We start from the raw sequence: 17,189 nt of genomic DNA on the forward strand, positions 1-17,189 counted from the left end.
AAAAATTTAACTAGAGGAATTAATTCACTGAAAATACCAGTATGAAATGTGGACAGACAGTATGACAAACAAGTTAGAGCACATCTGGAAAATAGAGGGTTTTCAGCATTAACAGGAGTTAAAGCCAGGAAAGCCAAACTGAGATAAAAAAAATGTCTTTTATGAGAGTGTCCTGGCCAAGATAGCAGCACCTCTTAAAACACAGTTACAGACAAACAACACAAAACAATGACAAAAGCAGATCAACATATCCAGTGTAAGATTAGAAAAATCTGCCAACAAAGCATTTACAGCCTGATGCATTGTCCCCTAACATTTTCAGTCTACTTTTGAAAAGATATAAACAGATCTGCTTCCTCAGGCCCAGCGTCTCCCACAGCAGGTTCCACATTGCAGGAGACGAACTTTAAGAACAGACAGAATAAGTCTTATGAATGAGATGCAAAGTTTCTAAGTCCCAACATTTCTCAACTGGATATAATCACATAAATAAGAAGGGAGCAAATTAAGAGTAGCTTCATAAATGAGAGCATGTCAATAATTTTGTCTTCAAATAGACAATGCAGGCCAACCAACTCAAGAATACAAGTCACAATGATGAGTTAGAACCTTAAGACCTGTAAAAAAAACCTCAATGCCCCATGTCCAGAGAGTGAAGGCATTGTGAAGATGCATGCATGTATAAAACATCAGCATAATCAATCAGGGGCAAGAAAGTTGCAGCAACAAGTCTCTTCTTTGTAGGCAATGACACTGTTTTCAGATGTCATTCATTTTATTTCCGGCCGGTGACGTCTACTTTGCCCTTTTGAACTCTAGTGATCTTGAAGAGAAGCACACAGCGAGCCAGCCATCCCTGTGCGAGGAGAGCAAGCTGTGCAGCGAGGACAACCTGGACTTCAACGGCAGCAGTGCCATCACCACAGAGCTCAACCTGGATGAGTCTCTGGGCAGCCAGTTCAGCCGCCCTGGTGACGTTCCAGAGACGCTCCACAGCCTGCCAGACAACACCCTGCTCAACCCCACCACCGTCTCTCCAGCAACCAACGGCATGCCCAACTCTGTCACCATCCTGGATTAACCTCCCCTCAAACAGGGGCCACCAGACCAAAACATGTCAACACATATGTGCCCGTACTCTCCTGTTCCCTGCTGATCTGTAGTTTACGACTGATACACAATCAACGCGTTGACTTTTCAGATGCACCTGGCTGTCATCTGATTGACTGGACTATTTTGACCAAAGGAGTGTCCAAAGTAGTGGACAATATGATACAAGACTGACCTGAAAATGCCCTTTGACCCCCCTTGACCTCCTTTATCTGTGGTTTACAACATATCTCAACGACTAACTTTCATTCCCCTCCTTTTCTTCTCTTATTATTTTTTCTTCAAACAGACAACTTTATAAAAGGATAAGACAGAATGTTGTACAGCTAGAGATATCACAGGGATTGTAGGTGTGGTCCTATGAAGATGCAGAGTAGTTCAGTCAGAGAGGATGATGATGGTAGAGTGAGGAATCAGACAGCACGTGCTGCTGTGGAAAGTCTTGAACCTTAGACATCTATCATGCCTTATATCATTTCGCACTATTTTGTACGTCTAATGCCATTTGATGTCTTGAACTGTGTGTGCCAGTGATTTTTTTTTTAAACTTTTTTTTTACTGTTTGTGAATATAAAACCACCTTTTTTAGCTTAATTTATATCATCACCTTTTCATAGTTTTTATACTACATTTGTTTAAATGGTCACCTCTCTTTATTGACATATTACATTGATCACGTTGTTTTAATTGAAACTAAGTGAAGCCAAGTTTCTTACTATAAAATAACATTGGATGCATACGGGGAACTTGCTGTGAAAATGCTAAGTAGCATCTGGTGTATATAGCTGCATCTACATTTATCTATTTAGCCATAATACAGTATTATAGATATGTACATGCTCCTTCTAAGTTCCTGTGCCTGCTGGGTCTGCATAGAGCACCAGATTGATGTCATTACTCTCGCCTTCCCACCAGAAGTGTAATGTCATGATTGGAAATGATATTGTAATTTTTTGTGTCGAGACCTACGTGTAGCTTTCTGTATCTGTCTTTGTCTCTTTCTACACTGTATTAAAACATTGTTGTCTCTAATTAACAACCTTTTCATACCTGTCCATCTCATACTACACAAACTGAGGAGCAGTATTTATGTATATTAACAGATCAGAGAGTGGAGTCTTCTCCTAACTTTTATTTTTCAGACCTTCATCAATGCAAAGTGGCTTTTGCAGACAGGTTTAATGAATCCCAGTTGATGTTTAATAAAGGCAAGCAGTTGGTATCCACATCAAACACAGAGAATGTATTCTTTTAAAAATGGGCAGACATTGTACTAACCTGCTTCTGATTCAACAAACACAGCTACAACTAATGGAATACGTAAAGATGTTGTTGATTACTTTTACCCTCACTGAATGTAAATACAACCCTAAAAGATTGTTTTGATGAACCCAAAAATGTTTGATATAAATATGTGAAAAATGTGCAGGTTTGAAACCCCTTAAATTCCTTTTCTTCTTTGTACTATTGTTATGAAATCAAACTTTTTTGGACAAACAATTGCAGGGAGATTTGGCTGTTTGAGCAAAAGCATTCATAGTTGAAAGAAAAAAGAATAAAAAAAATGAAAACTTTCACTTTATCCTGTAGATGTTTGCGAACATTTCAAAATTAAAAACAAAAATCCAAACATAATGCATTAGAGTCATTTAGTGATAGTAGTTCAACATTTCAAGAGCTGAGATTTCATTCATGCCCTACGCCTAGACCACCCAGCCATGCTTTGCAGTGCAGTGAATATCTGTGGAGTTTTTGATGCAGTAATGCGAGGAAGGGATGCAGCCTGTTTGTGAATACTACAGGGGGTAACTTAATGCAACAGTGCTGCATCAGTTCCCCCAGTTCAAATAAAAGCTTGACACCGGCCAAACATCTCCTGACAGCCCCTGAGATAGAGTTTATGAGAAGTCAACAAAGGCTAGTGGTGCTGAAGGGAGGTGTGTGCACACTCTTTGTTGTCAGTTATTCAGACACACTCAGGACAAACAAAACTTTAAAAAAATATATTTTCATACAGGAGCAACAGCAACACAAAGTGTACCAATATTCTAATGTGACTATCTGCTGCTTTAACATCTGTGTTTGTTCTTGTTGGGGGGCAAATGTTAGCTTTGAATGTGTAATGAGTGCACACACACAGATACTCACTCGACTGCCACTCACTCTTTGCTTTTCTTGTGCCGAGGGGAAAGCTGGCCTTTGCTTTTTCTCGGTTGTTTCCCTTTTTATAGAGTTAAAGGATAAAAACCTGTTATAAAGTGAATTGGTTTTTGTTTGGAGGAGCATTTCCAGAACTCATATTTTAAACAACAATGCTGAAGTGGATAGGGGGAGGAGGTGGGCTGGGATGTAGCTATGCCTCTTTGTGGTGTGTGGGGTGCATAATTAACACAATGGGACTGATGGTATCTGCTTGAACTGCAAGTGAGTGACATTTGACTGGGGCCAAAACTATAACTGTAACTTGCATCAACACCTGTAACTGGATAATGAAAAATAAAGAACCTGGAACAATGTGTTTAAAGAAGGTCCCTTTCTTTCAGCAGCTCTAGTCAATGTGAAATTGTGTGTCACTTGAAAATAAGCAGCAGGTATTGATTACCCAGGATTCAATTCCCATAGAGTGGAGCAAGATATGGATTTAATAGCACATTGTTACAAGCCTGTGTGAAGCAATCGGTGATCAGCGGGAGCTGGTGTTGAATTGATAGAAGTAGTCCTTGGTGGGTTTGTTGGTGTACAGCGTCTTGTTTAGGTAATCCTGACTGTGGCACAAAGACACAAACAAACACTGTGAGTAGCTGTTCCCAACACCCTTGTTTTATCCTTATTTCTCAATTGGACTACTTCATCAGCACCCAGACATGTTTGCTGACTCCTTGATTATATGGTGAGTTTGTGTGTTTGTGTGTGTGTGCCGTGCTCACTGTGCCTGCTGTTCTCTGGCCAGCTGCCTGTTGTAGAGGTCTGTCTGAAGTCTCCTCTCTCTCCTCAGCTGTGCTGCTCTCCTCTCCTCCTCCTCGGCTTCTCTCGACTGCTTTAAGAGCTGAAGCTCCCACGCTGCTTTCTTAGCCTTCTCAGCTTCACGCTGTCTCTAGATACAAAAGGAAAAAAAGGGCCAGATGAAAAACTTCAGTGAAGCAGTTACACTGAATACCAGGCTTAAAGAATTTCAAGATGTGTTTTTTTTTTTCTCCTGATGGGGTGGTTACTGAGATAAGGACGAGAACTGGTTGAAAAGGATGGATGATGGATCTCAGAGGCTGGGAGATATTAAGAAAATAAGAAAAGGGATCTTTTTCGGTTAGACTAAATACTCTAAGAATTTATTTTCTTAACCTGTTTTAAAGAAACCCTTAAGACCCATAAAACCTGTGACTAAAAGTAATGAAACATAAACCAGCAGATTGATCGGCCCACCACTACTAATAACAATATTTTTTTTACGAGTGGATCGAAGAGCCGCACACTGAAAGGCAAAGAGCCACATGTGGCTCCAGAGCTGCAGGTTGGCCACCCCTGCTCTAGTACCTGTTTTTCAACACGCAGCTCTTCTCTCTCCCTGTGGATGGTTTCCAGCTGCTCGGGTCTCATCCCTTTCCACTTGTCCACCAGAACCTGGGGTGGCCTTCCCTCTCCAATCTGGATTTCTGCTGCCTCTGCACACTCCGTCATCATGTCTGATGTCAATGTGTGCCACATCTCAGCCAGATTCTCCCTCTCTTCTCTCCTCTGCTGCTCTTTCAGGTTCTGTGCCCGCTCTACAGCCTGTGGGGAACAGAAGGATAATGTTTTGATGTATATCACTGATCCAGGAGCAGTTGACTTATTATCGTTCCCTTTATAGTTAGAACAACTGGAGCTTTAGAAATCCAACCTCGAACATGTGGTTACTTCCAAAATGGAGTGAGTTGTATGCTGATTGGTCTGCTGAGAGATCTACTCAGTCATGTGTGTTTACTTATGCGTTTTGCACGTGAGTGGTTATTAGAGAAACCACATAATTGCCATTAAAAATGCCACTGCCTGAAGGATTTAAAATGATGCTTCCCAGTGGAGGCTTCAGTGCATTAAGGCAAATGAGTGAGGGAGCTTTGAGAACAGACAAGGCCCACGCATACATCAGAGCAGTTTATCCATCCATGTTGCTTGGTACCTGCTAATATGATGGCTGCCTTCCTGCAGCAAGTGTGTGTACGCATCACTTAACATTTTCAATTAGTCATTTCAAGAACCCATCTGCAAACACAAAGTCACAGCTCCAACTCCCTCTGGATTTTTCTTTAAGCTTACACATCAGCAGGTGGATTGTGTGTGCATGTGTGTACCGTACCAGAGCTTGATTGTAGTTGTCGAGGGCAATGCGAGCAGCTTTCTTACACTCTTCCTCCTGTGTGCGCAGCTGAACCCCCACAAGGTCCTGATACACCAGCTCTTTGCTCTCAAGTGTCTCTGTGACACACACACACACACATACACAAACAAGTCGGAAATCACCTACTGTGTGTTTTTCACACCCGCATTAGCCATTATCCATTGTGCAGAGGACTTTAGCGCCACACTCACACATGCATAACAGCTCTGTGTGCTGAGCATCCATCAGTGCCACCTGGCAGAAAGGGCTGTGCGTAGGAGTGTGTGATTGTTTGTGCAGGAAAGCATGACACATGTGTGTGATTTACAGAAGCTATAGTGCACAGCATGTTGCTCATGAGGGATTACATCATGTGCAATCATGTGCACCTGAGTGTGTGTGTGTGTATGTCCCCCTTATTTTGTCTCCTTTCACCTCTTTGCTTGTCTCCCACACGCCTCCTCTCATTCTCCTCCTTCTGCACTCTCAGGTTCTCATCAGTCTTTCTGATTTGCTCTCTCCTCCTTTGCTCCTGTCCAACATCCTCACCCTGTGCACAAAACAAGCACACATGAGTAACATGAATATTCATGTAACCTTTGACTGAAGCCTGCTCTGCTTGTCTTTGATACACACCTCCCCGACAAGCAGAACTCACCTGAAAAATTTGCATACTTGCAGGCCCCAGCTCACTCTCTGGAATGGTGATACTGAATGCCCCCTTCAGGCCACACTTGAGATCAGCATCCTGAGAGTCCTGCACACACTGATGAGTGGACCAATAATGGGTCAGGTCAGTGTGTAGAGCTGCTCGCCTCTCTTTTTCATCAGCTTCTTGCTGCAGCAGTGCTTCATCATGACACATTCTTAGCTTATCTGCAATGTAAAGAGAATACACTTTTTGCTGTCTGGTGAAGCATATTCTTAATGGACAGGATGGATGAAAAATGTTTTGATGCTGTTCTATCCACTCCCTAGCTGTCTTTAATTTACCAAATGCTCTGTCTCGTTGCAGCTCCATGTTCTGCTGGTGTTTTTTCTCTTGGATCTGTTGGTTGAGAGCATCAGTATCAAGGCCCATCACACGGAGCCGGGTGTTGAAGATTCTGGCTTTGCGTGCTGCCTCTGCAGACCTTCTCCTTTCCACAGCCTCTTCTATGGACTGGTCTAGAGGCAAATCCACTTTGTACATTTTCTCTGTCAGAAAAAAAAATCCTGATTGAAGACAACAAATTGATGCAAAGCTGATCTTCTATTGCCCATGGAAATGAGTACATCTTGTGGTGCACTAATCCTCAACCAGGCATAATGCAGTTAGAAACAGACCCTGACACACAGCAAAGCATGGGGTACTTTGAATTTATCCAGTAGCTCATGCATTTTTCTCAAGTTGAAATCAATGTAGATTCTGTTCACTAAGTATTATTAACGAGCATACTTACAACAGATTCTAAATATATGATTACAGTTGATTTTGGTGCTGGTCAAGCAGGCAGTCCTCGCTACGACAATCCTCTTGTGTTTGGATGCCCTTGGTTACCATGGTAACACATTTTTCCGCTCTACAGACGGTCTACTATCAGGCAATTACCATTAACGCGTATGTGTGGCAAAAGAACAGCTTTACTGAAAAAGTGCAATTTCTGTTATGTATAGTTTTAGGATCTTAGTAGATAATGGAAGTGCCGCAACCCTGGGGTCCTAACAAGTACTGATGTATCCACAAGCCACTCGACCTGTTCTCGCGATGAACCACGAGGACTGTTCTCTCGCGCGCAAGAGGGTCTTCCTGTCGGACTGTAAAATGGCGCATTATTGTGAAAGCCGCGTCTCTTCTGTTTGATAAATAGAATGAAGTCAGGTTGGAAAACTGTGTTTTGTATGCACTGAATAATGTGACTCGTGCATAGTTTAGAAATAGCTTGAACATAAAAGTTCAATCATTAGCGTGCATGCTACGCCTTTGAGATCGCTTATCGGCTAAACTGGTTGTTAGCATTAGGTAGCTAACGTTTCATTAGCGTACATTCGCTGCAGCTTTTCTTCAGAACAGCGGTGCAAATATCGTAGAGATGGGTTATTTAAAACTGATAGAGATTGAAAACTTCAAGTCGTACAAAGGGAGGCAGATCATTGGACCTTTCCATAAGTTCACTGCGATCATTGGACCCAATGGATCAGGTATGTTATGATTGCACATAGCTCGCAGCTAAAGCGACCAACTGCTAGCAGTGGCTAACGGTAAACAGCTCAGGAAGGTTTCACTGTGTTTGGATATTATTTATTTTGGTAATGCATTGTATTTAGGAATAGATCACACATAGCTTTCGTCAAAGCAATCTTTTTGTGTTTTTTATATTACGAACAAGTTAAATCTTTTTCAATGTCCAAACAACAATAATGTTTTGGGTTTGTAAGTGCAAAATAGGAAAAATGTTTTACAATTCACCAGTTTTTCACTACAGAGAACATTTTTTTACTTATATGTTTTCACATTTTGCTTTGAGTTATAATCATAGTTCAACACCATGACTTTACATGTTAAGGGTATTTGAGTCTTTGGTAAATAGTGTGTTATGTTTGTGTAGTATCCCATATTAGATTTTTTAAAATTGTTATCTTCTTGCCATTCAGGAAAGTCCAACCTTATGGATGCCATCAGCTTTGTGCTGGCAGAGAAGACGAGTAACCTGCGTGTGAAGACTTTAAAGGATCTGATCCATGGAGCACCTGTGGGAAAGCCAGCTGCCAACAGAGCCTTTGTCAGCATGGTGTACCAGGAGGATAACGGAGAGGAGCGCTCTTTTACGAGGGCCATTATTGGTAGGATATGTCATTAACAGTTATGTTAGATTCAGTTATTTTTTCACTTTGCAGAAGTGAACACTCTGTCTTTTACAATAGATAGGGAACTCATCAGTAGCCTCACCCAAAGTTTTACTTTGTACCTGGCATGTACATTAGGTTCCTCCTCAGAGTACCGCATCAACAACAAGGTGGTGGGCCTGCCTGAATACAGTGAAGAGCTAGAAAAACTTGGTATTCTGATCAAGGCGAGGAACTTCTTGGTCTTTCAGGTAAGGCTGAAATCCATTTCTGCTAAAAGTAACATTACAGTGCCATTACACGATTGCTTTTTGATGTATCTTAAGCAACTGGGGCCCTGCCCAAAATATGAATTACCTGATGTTGAATAACTATTGGGTCCTCATAACCACCTCTTCTCCAGGGAGCAGTGGAGTCTATTGCTATGAAGAACCCAAAAGAGCGTACAGCTCTGTTTGAAGAAATCTCACGGTCTGGAGAGCTGGCCCAAGAGTACGACCGCAGGAAGAAAGAGATGGTGAAAGCAGAAGAAGACACACAGTTCAATTATCATCGAAAGAAAAACATTGCAGCTGAGCGCAAAGAAGCTAAACAAGAAAAAGAGGAGGTATGTATGTTGTGATTTGTCTAGTATTGATATATTTAACTAAATTTCTATTTAGGTTCATGTGTGTGCTTTTTATGGATTAGAGGTAACATCCTTCAATTGTTTTTCTCTGGATGTTTTGTTGTTTTTGTTACTTTTGAAACAAAGACTCTAAGTTGTGGTTAGTTTTTGAGATGAACATGAGATTTCTTTTCTTATTTATCTTAAAGGTGATAAAAGGGACTTATCCTAAGTTTCTAAGCTCCAGTACCAATAAATACTGGGGAGAACCGCAAAGTCTTATGGTGTAAATCTAACGTATTTTGTGTTTTTAGACTTACATTAGTTTCCTTTTACCAGAATATTAAATATGAGCTGATGATTTGTTAAGGTTCATGTTGTTAAATTTTCTGTGTCACCAGGCTGAGCGTTACCAGCGTTTGAAAGACGAAGTGGCCAGAGCCAGTGTTCAGTTGCAGCTCTTCAAACTCTACCACAACGAGACTGAGATAGAGAAGCTGAACAAAGAGCTGGGACAGCGCAACAAGGAGATTGACAAGGATCGTAAGAAGATGGACCATGTGGAGGAGGAGCTGAAGGACAAGAAGAAGGAGCTGGGCCGCCTGATGAGGGAGCAGCAGACCATTGAGAAAGAGATCAAGTAAGTGACATTGATGTTAATCTTTAAAGCTCGCTCAGGATACTTTTCAGTTGACCTACAGTTAAAGCATTTTCATTTGAAAACCCACAGCTTTGTTGTTCTTTGACTCTGCCCACAGAGAGAAAGACTCTGAGTTGAACCAAAAGAGGCCGCAGTACATCAAGGCCAAAGAGAATACTTCACACAAGATCAAGAAGCTTGAGGCAGCAAAGAAATCGTTGCAAAATGCTCAGAAGATGTATAAGAAACGCAAGGCAGACATGGATGAGCTGGATAAAGAGATGAGAGCGGTGGAACTGGCAAAGCAAGATTTTGAAGAGCGCATGGAGGAGGAGGCCCAGAGCCAGGGACAGGATCTCACTCTTGAGGAAAACCAGGTCTGGTGCATTACACTCACTTGACTAGCCTTGGATACTGTACTGCAGGGGTGGCCAACCTGTGGCTCATGAGCTGCATGTGGCTCTTTGCCTTTCAGTGTGTAGCACTTTGATCCATTCATAAAAATATATATAAAGCTATGAGTAGCAGTGTGCCGATCAATCTAAAATATTGATACACTGATGCCAATGTTGGGTTCGGTGTTGATCAATGTTTGGGTGTACGGGCTGATACTTTGGTTTCAGTTTCTCTTCTCTAGTACGAAATTTAAACACACTAAAAAACACAGTTAATCTCGTTTTGAAAATTGGAAATTTTTTAATTTTCATTTTATGTCATTTCGGCGTGAGAGGAAGTGTATTCGTAAGACCACGTGTGTGATGTGGCTCTCTGTAGTACCATGGTCATTTTTGTGGCTCTTGGTCTTGGACTCGTTGGCCACCCCTGCTTTATTGATAAGGATGAAGTGATTTAGTTGATAAGAAGAAGCACAGTTAACCCTGTTTTATGAGCCAAAGTTTAGAAACCCCTTTATAATCATTGGTATATTAATTTTTTTAACCGTAACTTTTTTATTTTTACCTTGTTGGAGTGAGTTATGTAGCACGTAACTAGTTTGGGCTTTCTGTAGTTCTTTTAGGCTTTTTCCTGCCATAGGAAGGTGTTAGATACAAATCTCAGGCTTTGGGATCCAGATTGTCAAGTTTAGATTTTTCTCTGAATCTAAAGGATTTTTCTTGACCTCTACCATTTCTCACCCCCCCAGGTGAAACAGTACCATCGCCTGAAAGAGGAGGCCAGTAAACGTGCCGCTACGCTGGCACAAGAGCTGGAAAAGTTCAACCGTGACCAGAAGGCTGACCAGGACCGCCTCGACTTGGAGGAGAGAAAGAAAGTAGAGACAGAGGTAAGTAAAGTTTTCATTGCAGTTTTTTCATTTGTTGGAGTTTGCTGGGTTTTAGTGCCTACAACCATGAATTTGTGTTTGTTCTCAGGCCAAAATCAAACAGAAGATCCGTGAAATTGAGGAAAATCAGAAACGTATCGAAAAACTGGAGGATTACATCACCACCAGCAGGTATGCTACCATATTCTTTTAGTGCTGATTTGACTGTGCTCTGTTCAATTATTAATCCTATAGTCTTCATTTTAATTATTTTTACTACTTAATCTCTAATTATTGTTACCTTTCAGGCAGTCACTGGATGAGCAGAAGCGTATGGAGGAGGAGCTGACAGAGGAGGTAGAGATGGCCAAGAGGAGGATTGATGAGATCAACATGGAGCTTAACCAGGTACTCAATACACACGCTTAGAAAGAAATGAAAATCTCTTCAAATGGACTCGTCTGAAATTTCTGTTAATTTTTCCTGAGGCTGTTGGCCACCATCCTTTGACACCTTTGGAAATGTTTTTGCATAAGTTACTCTCTTACAATAACTTATGCCGCATGTGAAGCTAACTTTTGCTCTGAGACTGAGCAATCAAACTTCCCCTCATCAATACACCAAGTTTTCTTATTGTAGACATTTAAACACAACAGGGAAAACACAGGTGTGACCACTGCAAAAAATGATAGCTCTGTGTGCCAGTTACCCAGGGTCTTGCAATAACATTGCTTTTGCTGATTTGATAAGCAGCACCAGTGTTTGACATGGCAAAATATCAACAGTGACAGGTCTCTGATGAATGTCATTGTTGTTCCTTTGGCTGTAGGTGATGGAGCAGCTTGGAGATGCCAGGATCGACAGGCAGGAGAACAGCCGCCAGCAGCGCAAAGCTGAGATCATGGAGAGTATTAAAAGACTGTACCCCGGCTCTGTGGTATGCCAACTATGACAGAGTTCATTCATTTAATAACATAATCAATCAAGTTATTCTTAAAAGGCGGCAGCTCTTTTTACTCTGTAACATTTAGTGCAGTGTCTTACAAAAATGTCCTCTTTTCCCCAGTATGGCCGACTGATCGACCTGTGCCAGCCCACGCAGAAGAAGTATCAGATTGCTGTGACCAAAGTGTTGGGCAAAAACATGGACGCCATTATCGTTGACTCCGAGAAGACTGGAAGAGATTGTATTCAGTACATCAAGGAGCAGAGAGGAGAACCTGAGACCTTCCTGCCTCTCGACTACCTGGAGGTTAATAAAAGACACTAGCTCTATTGGGTGTTAGGATATCCACTTATCAAAGTCCCATCTTAATGAAATCACGCAATGTTGAATAAAAACACTGCAGGATTTGTTTTTGCCTTACAGCATCATTGATCACTTGACACTGCTGTTGCACATCCACTCATAATTACTTCATTTCAGAGCTTTTGATTGAATGTGGGTGTAGAGTTTACAAGCAGAGAGATTTCTCACAAGCAGAAATTTTAGTTTATTTCTTGCTCATTATGAGGCATCTCATCTCCTGCTGGATTAAAAATCTCAGTATTTCTTTCCTCTGATAAAAGGTGAAACCAACAGATGAAAAACTGAGAGAGCTACGAGGAGCCAAACTGGTGATTGATGTGATCCGCTACGAGCCCCCCCACATCAAGAAAGCCTTGCAGTACGCTTGTGGCAACGCTCTGGTCTGTGAGAATGTCGAAGATGCCCGAAGGATCGCTTTTGGAGGGCCATACAGACACAAGGTGTTTGACTTAATATTAAGGACTAAAACTATGTTATGTCCTTAGATTGGAATTACGTCCTCTAATCTCTCCTTTTTGTTCCTCACTGCAGACTGTAGCCCTCGACGGTACCCTGTTTCAGAAATCTGGTGTCATCTCTGGAGGAGCCAGTGATCTGAAAGCCAAAGCCCGGCGATGGGATGAGAAGGCAGTGGACAAACTGAAAGAGAAGAAAGAAAAACTCACAGAAGAGCTCAAGGTAACTTGAATTATTAATACCTGCATCAAAGAGGTTGTGGTGTCGTCCATGAGATTAATTTTAGAATACCTCTAAAAGAGAAAGAAGTGTGTCCTTATGCAGTCGGTACGGATGAACCTCCAAGTGCTACATGACATTAAGTAACAGTCTGGATGTTTGGGGGGTATAGTAACACAGTTTTCCACCTGATCTTTTGTTTTGTAGGAGCAAATGAAGGCCAAGAGGAAGGAGGCAGAGCTGCGTCAGGTCCAGTCTCAGGCTCATGGTTTGCAGATGAGACTTAAATACTCCCAGAGTGACCTGGAACAGACCAAAACCCGCCACCTCTCACTCAACATGCAGGTACTGCCTTGCTTTTAATGTCATGTCTTCATTTTCCTCCTTGTTCTTTCTCAAGAAGCTGTTTATTTAAACTTGTATTCTTTGTGCCATGTAGGAGAAATCCAAGCTCGAGAGTGAACTAGCAAACTTTGGCCCTCGCATCAATGACATCAAGAGGATCATTCAGTCCCGTGAGAGGGAAATCACCGACCTGCGAGACCGCATGAACCTGGTGAGCCCGACAGTCCATTGGCTCCATTTAGAAGCCTGTATCTGACTGCGACATTGAAGTAACATCAGTGTAAATATTTTTTGTATCCCAGGTGGAGGATGAGGTGTTTGTGGAATTCTGTAAGGAGATCGGAGTGAGGAACATCCGAGAGTTTGAGGAGGAAAAGGTGAAGAGGCAGAATGAGATCGCAAAGAAGCGGTGAGTTTAATTTTAAGTTCTTTCTGCATTGCTTCTAATCTTATCGTAAGTTTCTTTTAGATCATAGTATAACATACGTTATTTCCCTTCAGCCTTGAGTTTGAGACCCAGAAGACCCGCCTGGGTATCCAGGTGGACTATGAGAAGAATCAGCTGAAGGAGGACCAGGAGAAAGTCATGATGTGGGAGCAGACCGTCAAGAAAGACGAGAATGAAATAGAGCGACTCAAGAAGGTGAAAACATGACATGAAGAATGAAAACTTAAGCTCTAAGTAAGCTCTGAGTCTCAGTTTTCACTCGTCACTCTTTTGTTCCTGCAGGAGGAGCACAGACACATGAAGATCATTGATGAGACCATGGCCCAGCTGCAGGACCTGAAGAATCAGCACCTCACCAAGAAGTCTGAAGTCAACGATAAAAACCACGAGATGGAGGAGATTCGCAAAAAACTTGGAGGCGCCAACAAGTTAGTGCTTAAAGAAACACGTAAACACCCAGGAACGTTGTGTGGAAAATGTGTCCTTTGATGACTAAGCTACAAATGTTGTTTTTGTGTTTTCCAGGGAATTGACTCAGCTCCAGAAGGAAGTGACAGCTATTGAGACAAAACTGGAACAGAAGCGCAGCGACCGTCACAACTTGCTGCAGGCCTGCAAAATGCAGGATATTAGGTTGCCTCTTCGATCCGGAACGATGGATGATATCAGCCAGGGAGAGGTGAGGAAAGAAGACTCACTCAGCGAGTAATTGTTAAACTATCTGAGTTTTAGCATGAAATCAATTGTTTTGAATTTCATTCTTTTAGGGGGGCTCTCAGACAGACGAGTCCAGCAGCCAGAGGACATCCAGTAGTGTTCTCGCCAAAGAGGCCCTCATAGAGATCGACTACAGCAACCTGTCTGAAGACCTCAAGGTAACTGGTTCACACTAAGACGATTTACAGTGAAACTAAAACAGTATTTTTAATTGAAGTTACAGCTCTATAAAGTGGAATCTAACGAGTCTCTTTCTGTTTGACTTCCTGCAGGATGCACTGTCTGAAGAAGAGATAAAGGGTGAGACAAACACCCTGCAGCAGCGTCTGAATGAGCAGCAGAGTATCCTCCAGAGGATCAGTGCACCCAACATGAAGGCCATGGAGAAGCTAGAGAGTGTGAGGGACAAGTTCCAGGAGACCAGTGACGGTAAGAGAGCAGGATTGATTCAGTGAAATCTTCCCTTTCAAAAGCTCTAAATAATGCAGCAGCTGAGGGATTTCATGGTTTTGGTTTTTATCTTGTCGACAGAGTTTGAGGCTGCTCGCAAGAGAGCGAAGAAGGCCAAGCAAGCCTTTGAGCAGATCAAGAAAGAACGGTTTGATCGTTTTAATACCTGCTTTGAGTCAGTTGCAACGAATATTGATGAAATCTACAAGGCCCTCTCACGCAACAGCAGTGCTCAGGTAAGCTGGGGTTTGATTTATTTCTTTAGTTTTTACATCAACCTTCATAGATTTAATGCCACAATAAAAGATATGTTTGAGATGTGTTTTTTTTTTAGCCAACACAACACAGCATCTCTTTGACCTTTACTTTGCATCAGAACCTAAACCTTTCACACTGTGTCCCTCTTGTGTAGGCTTTCTTGGGCCCAGAGAACCCAGAGGAACCGTATCTGGATGGCATCAACTACAACTGTGTAGCTCCAGGAAAGAGGTTCAGACCCATGGATAACCTTTCTGGAGGAGAGAAGACTGTTGCTGCTCTTGCTCTGCTCTTTGCCATTCACAGGTAAAACCGTGCAGGATGACATAGTTTTCAAATGATTTTTATTTAAAAACAAGAAAGTGTGAAGGTTTTACTGTTCCAGTCCGTGACTGTGTTTGCTTCATCTTCTTTTTCCTCTTTTTAGCTACAAGCCGGCCCCCTTCTTCGTCCTGGATGAGATTGATGCTGCTCTGGACAATACTAACATCGGCAAGGTCTGTTAGCGAAACACTCGAGCTTCACTGGGGCTTCTGGTGATGTAAACACTTGTTTTCAAACTGCAGCTCATACATTTTTTACTCTGTACCTCAAGGTTGCAAATTACATCAAAGACCAGTCAGTGCAGAACTTCCAGGCCATCGTCATCTCTCTGAAGGAGGAATTTTACACAAAGGCAGACTCGCTGATTGGGGTTTATCCCGAGGTTTGTATCTCTTGTATTATAGAGGGAATGCATGTGATGTCATAACAAGCAGAAGTCACTGCAGATATGCCCAATGAGTAGTAGAAAGAGGGGGATGAGTAGCAGCATTGGTTTAAACACCGTCCAAACTTAAAAACAAAAAAAAAATCGTGAAGAGCTGGTGCACAATTAATTGAACAAACATATTTGAAAAGCAATCAGAGCTATATTCTGACAGGCTACTGAAAGACATAAAAAAGAGAAACTGATGGGTCGCTGCAAATTTCAGAAACAATCCAGGCAACAAAAGCTGGATTAGCGTTTTTTTGTCAGTTAATGTTAATTTATACTGTGCTTTTGTATTAAGCTTGAGAAGGCTAAAGTGAGTTATCAATGATGTTGATGAGATAAAGGTCTCTGAAACTTTGTGTATCCAATATGATGTGTTCGGTATGATAGTGTAACATGTTGACACTTTTTTCTTTCTTTCACAGCAAGGAGATTGTGTCATCAGCAAGGTCCTGACCTTTGACCTCTCTCAGTATCCTGATGCCAACCCCAATCCCAATGAATAGGACGCGCACTCAACACTGACATTTTAGCAAGTTTGACATTCTCTTTAGTCACAGATCATGTATCCATTAGAATCACGTGTACTTTCTTTTTATGTTTATGTTTATGTACCTTTTTTTGATACCGTAGAGTAGAAAACTAGTGGTTCAGGTGGTTGTTCCTTTAAGGCGGCGACAGCCAGGGTGTATGTACATTTATACAAGTAAGCCCTTTCTTAATGTGTCAGGAGTCTTTATAATAATCAATGACGAGATAAAATCCATCTTTTTAACAGAATGTAGAAATTGTATCATGGAGTAGAATGTGTCCGATTTCCCTGAAGCAAGTTTTTATACTGTTTATGGCTCCTCTCAGTGATGTGCTTCAAGCCTTTGCGTATCCTCTGTTGTGTGTGCTGAAACATGTATTTGCATTTCCATGTGCTCTTTTTTAAAAAAGCTAAATTAGGACACTGTTGTTACTTTGTGGTGGATACATTCCTGTGTGTGATGACTACATAAAACTCCAAGTCAGCTGCAACCAGCGGTGCTACAGGATCTTTAAGTCATGTCAGAGGAAATAAACTGAGGTTGTGTGGCTGTATGAATAACAGCTGCTGTGTATTCCCTGAGTGAAATTCTGAACCAGCTTTAGGTGAACTCAGGATGAATCTTTCTGTCCTGCCAGTTTATTGATTGCTTTTGCTTCAATAAATAAAATCTGAATTATTTAAGCTCCCATATTTTTTTTTTTTTTACCTCTACTGTAGACTTGCCTCTTTTTTCCAATACACCTTTCACCTGCAGTACAACTTTCATGTTGCTGTATTAGTCTCCTTTCCATAAGGATTAGTCTGTGCTCTGCAAGGCAAGACTATATTTAGAGGTTCTCAGTTTTCATACTGTAACGTCTGCACATATCTCCTCAGACTGTCCTCACCTGGTTTCTT

The 17,189-nt window shown here is 41.7% G+C and overlaps 3 protein-coding genes across 4 annotated transcripts in view; 2 read left to right on the forward strand and 1 right to left on the reverse strand.

Annotated features, from left to right (window-relative positions):
• l1cama (L1 cell adhesion molecule, paralog a) overlaps positions 1-3,560 on the forward strand; it is a 43,731-nt gene extending 40,171 nt beyond the window's left edge. For both annotated transcript variants that reach the window (XM_074681343.1, XM_074681344.1), the window contains one exon: positions 820-3,560. In XM_074681343.1, the coding sequence (XP_074537444.1) occupies positions 820-1,081 (262 nt within the window). In that variant the 3' untranslated portion in view covers positions 1,082-3,560. The remainder of the gene's footprint in view (positions 1-819) is intronic.
• ribc1 (RIB43A domain with coiled-coils 1) lies at positions 2,814-7,194 on the reverse strand. Its single transcript, XM_074681346.1, has 8 exons — positions 6,907-7,194; positions 6,458-6,661; positions 6,123-6,340; positions 5,900-6,014; positions 5,444-5,562; positions 4,642-4,878; positions 4,038-4,204; positions 2,814-3,875 (listed from the first exon to the last, which is right to left on the reverse strand). The coding sequence occupies exons 2-8, from the start codon at positions 6,654-6,656 to the stop codon at positions 3,794-3,796; spliced, it is 1,137 nt and encodes a 378-aa protein (XP_074537447.1). The 5' UTR covers positions 6,657-6,661; positions 6,907-7,194; the 3' UTR covers positions 2,814-3,793.
• Positions 7,195-7,200: 6 nt separating this feature from the next.
• Positions 7,201-16,973, forward strand: smc1a (structural maintenance of chromosomes 1A). Its single transcript, XM_074681345.1, has 26 exons — positions 7,201-7,645; positions 8,099-8,287; positions 8,429-8,541; positions 8,694-8,897; positions 9,299-9,537; positions 9,656-9,914; positions 10,682-10,822; positions 10,911-10,993; positions 11,110-11,209; positions 11,631-11,738; positions 11,868-12,053; positions 12,371-12,550; positions 12,642-12,788; positions 12,993-13,130; positions 13,225-13,341; positions 13,433-13,539; positions 13,632-13,773; positions 13,861-14,006; positions 14,104-14,257; positions 14,346-14,453; positions 14,568-14,724; positions 14,827-14,981; positions 15,158-15,309; positions 15,431-15,500; positions 15,599-15,709; positions 16,183-16,973. Exons 1-26 carry the CDS (start codon positions 7,537-7,539, stop codon positions 16,261-16,263), a joined length of 3,696 nt encoding a protein of 1,231 aa, XP_074537446.1. The 5' UTR covers positions 7,201-7,536; the 3' UTR covers positions 16,264-16,973.
• The last annotated feature ends 216 nt before the right edge of the window (positions 16,974-17,189 follow it).

The sequence above is a fragment of the Halichoeres trimaculatus genome, unplaced genomic scaffold, assembly GCF_033239565.1.
Source record: "Halichoeres trimaculatus isolate MK-OKI-2021-1 unplaced genomic scaffold, fHalTri1.1 fHalTri1_scaffold_11, whole genome shotgun sequence".
In the NCBI taxonomy this organism is placed as follows: domain Eukaryota; kingdom Metazoa; phylum Chordata; class Actinopteri; order Labriformes; family Labridae; genus Halichoeres; species Halichoeres trimaculatus.

Bases quoted from the DNA above. Each gene is read 5' to 3' on its own strand.
- ribc1 (XM_074681346.1), bottom strand. From the start codon at position 6,656: ATGTACAAAGTGGATTTGCCTCTAGACCAGTCCATAGAAGAGGCTGTG. The intron at 5,563-5,899 runs GTGAAAGGAGAC...TGTGTGTCACAG, and splicing joins TGTGGGAGACAAGCAAAGAG to AGACACTTGAGAGCAAAGAG. The intron at 3,876-4,037 runs GTGAGCACGGCA...TTTGTGCCACAG, and splicing joins GCCAGAGAACAGCAGGCACA to TCAGGATTACCTAAACAAGA.
- smc1a (XM_074681345.1), top strand. From the start codon at position 7,537: ATGGGTTATTTAAAACTGATAGAGATTGAAAACTTCAAGTCGTACAAA. The intron at 9,915-10,681 runs GTCTGGTGCATT...TCACCCCCCCAG, and splicing joins TCACTCTTGAGGAAAACCAG to GTGAAACAGTACCATCGCCT. The intron at 15,710-16,182 runs GTTTGTATCTCT...TTTCTTTCACAG, and splicing joins TGATTGGGGTTTATCCCGAG to CAAGGAGATTGTGTCATCAG.